We start from the raw sequence: 2,816 nt of genomic DNA, 5'->3' as shown, positions 1-2,816 counted from the left end.
TGCGGAGCTTGCGTCTCTCGTCTTCGCCTTTGTCCTCGGACGGCGCGACAAACAAAGGACGGTTGATAATGGATCCATGACATCTACGATGCTCTCGGACCTACGGCAATGGTCTAGTACGTCGATCTCTAGCGGCTGCTGCGTCACACCACCCTTTCCCCGAACCCCGACCAACTCATGCCCTCCAAAACGGTTGTTGGTCTGCCGACCGACTAGCTAGGCACGGGCTTCCACACGCGCCTCACTGCCTCCTTTGTGACGAGGAGCCAGAGTGCATGCAACACATCCTCACTGGCTTCTCATTCTCCCGCCAAGTTTGGCATGGGGTGTACCATTTCCAATCCGTTAAACAACAGCTTTGAATCTTGTCTTTTGACAGGAATAAACAGGCCCTCTCCAAGCAGTAGTTTCGCAAATCTCTCCATCATCACGTCCAAATCCAAACAAACAGAACAAGCTAGAATGGTTAATTGGCATAAGCAGGTGTGTTTGTCCTCTGAAACAGGGAAACCGAGTCTAGAAATGGTTAGATTAAATCAAATCAATGAATACAATGTGTTTGCCCGCTGGCTATACACATACCACAGAGTTCAGCGTCTCCTCCCCCGGGGAGTAAATGAGAAGTACCTACAAAAATAAATCAGTAGCCACGTACGTACAACAGCAACCCGAGCAATGCACATGTCGGGCGGAGAGCAAGGAGAGTAAAATAATGTGTAGCTGATCAAACCATCCTGTTCATTCGTCCTTTTCCCGTCTTCCAGAACTGCTCGATCCGATCTACTGTATATGAGATGAGAGGGATGAACGAGTCCGGCCGATGGATCGATAGAGCCGGTGATGATCTCTGCACTCCAATGTCGATTGTCTCCCATACGTACGAAGTGCATTCCTCAGATATGTACATTGCCATGCCATCTTGGATCGATTGGTTCCCGTTGTTGCTTTGATCGATTTGTGCTGGCCTGGCTCCCTCGAGATGACAATGGCGTACGATCAGTGATGCGCGGAGGGGCTCCTTACGCCGCCGGCGAGGCTGTCCACGTAGGAGAACTTCTTGGGGGCGAGGCTTGGCGCCTTCTTGAGCAGCATGGCCTCGCCGGCCTCGTCGAGCGTGCCCTCCTCCTTCTTCCTCATGAGCTCGTCCTGGTCGAAGTGCCATCCCATGAAGTCGTAGAGCGTCATGGACGCCGGCGCCTCGTTGAGCTTCTCCAGCTCCTCCCTGGCGTCCAGCTTCCTTGGCGCTTTCATCTCCAGCTGCCTCCGCGCCGCCTCGCTCGCCGTCAGGTTCGTGGCCGCCGCGTCCGCACCCAGCACGTCCTCGATCCTCGAGATCACGCTATACGCCAGGCTCTCTAGGACACGCGAGTAGCTCTCTAGGAGAGCGTAACCAACATCCTGCCAATGCAACTTCACCATCAACAACCAACGAACGAACCATCACATGCATGAGGCATCATGAATGGTCGGGAAGGCGCAGGTATATACCCTGTTGTATTGGATCTTGGAGATGTCGAGCTGTGACTGTGGGGCTCCGGGGAACTGAAGCTTGAGGAGGTGGAGGATGGTCTCGGCGCGCTCCTCGAACTGCTCGCGCTTCTCGAAGCTGATGATGGAACCCCAGGAGGACTTGGCGTCCTTTGTCTGCATCTTGCGCTTCCAGATGATGGTGGAGGCCTCGATGCGGTTCTTGAGATCAAGCACCTTGTGCTCCGTCGACAGGTCCACCCCTTCCAGGAACTCGATCGGATCGAACTCCTCATCGGTGATGCTCCGGTAGATGGCGTCGCCCAGGCTCGTCTTGCCCTTCTTGGGGAGCGACTCGATGTAGATCTCTGGGATCTCCATCTCCACCAGCACCTGCGCGTTGATGGCCATGGCGGCCTTGAGCACCTGGTTCACGCACTCCTTCTGGTACTGCAGCCACTTGCGGGTCACATCGGACAGGCCCTCCGCCGGCACCTTCACCGTCGGCATCCACCACTTGTCGTCGTCGCGCTTGTTGTCGCCGCCCTTCTCGTACCAGAACTCGGTCTGGTCCACGAAGTTGTCCATGTAACCCTGCATGCATGCCGCCACCAAACATTCATGTTCATGCATTACGACCATTACTCTAGCTCAGTTCACGATCTCTCTCGGTCCAATCAATCCAATGTATACGTAGTAAGTACATATAAATGATTCGTAAGGGCATCTCCAAGACGGACCATAAACATTTCACAATCGTCCGGACGACGCTGTCCGAACCGCGAAAACCATCCAACGCCGACCTGTATTAGTCTGCGAGACGGTCCGAACGTGACTTCTCCCGCAAACCGGAGACAAAAGTGGGGAGGTTTGCAGGAATTGTATTCTCAAGCCCACTTCTGACCGCCCTGGCCCACCCAAAACCTGTCACCCACCCCTCCCCCGCTTTTCTTCTGAAGCACGCATCGCTTACCACGTTGCATTCATGCCGGCTGAGAACACACAGAGGCTAGCATTGATGCCGTAATGTGACCCGAGGAAGGGAGGGCGGCGCTAACTGGACCTCTCGGCAGCCGCCGCTTCAATGCGGACGCAGGTTCCCGAGGAACCAACTCCATTCGATGTGCCCCGTTGAAGCGACTGACTGGCCCTTCGGATGGCTTGGCCGCGACTATTTAAGCTGTGCTCCGGCGCCGTCCACATCGCATCCTTCTTCTCCCCCCTCCTCCTCCTCCTCGTCCATCCCCCTTACATCTCTGGCGATGAGCAAGTCCTGGGCGTCGGCGCCGACATGCGGTTCTGGGACGGGATCTAGCGGCTCGTGGAGACGCCACCCTCAGACTCTGAGG

At 55.6% G+C, this 2,816-nt stretch overlaps 1 protein-coding gene across 1 annotated transcript; it reads right to left on the bottom strand.

Annotated features, from left to right (window-relative positions):
- Positions 1-504: 504 nt before the first annotated feature.
- Positions 505-2,061, bottom strand: LOC123176778 (rop guanine nucleotide exchange factor 11; the record flags this gene model as incomplete). Its single annotated transcript, XM_044590839.1, is given in 2 exon segments — positions 505-1,398; positions 1,489-2,061. Coding segments are annotated over 2 exon segments (975 nt in total), but the record flags the coding sequence as incomplete, so codon positions are not given.
- Between the last annotated feature and the right edge of the window lie 755 nt (positions 2,062-2,816).

This window comes from Triticum aestivum, unplaced genomic scaffold (assembly GCF_018294505.1).
Source record: "Triticum aestivum cultivar Chinese Spring unplaced genomic scaffold, IWGSC CS RefSeq v2.1 scaffold5460, whole genome shotgun sequence".
NCBI lineage: Eukaryota > Viridiplantae > Streptophyta > Magnoliopsida > Poales > Poaceae > Triticum > Triticum aestivum.
The sequence above is the reverse complement of the archived record's forward strand: the minus strand, read 5'-3'. Positions and strand labels throughout refer to the sequence as shown.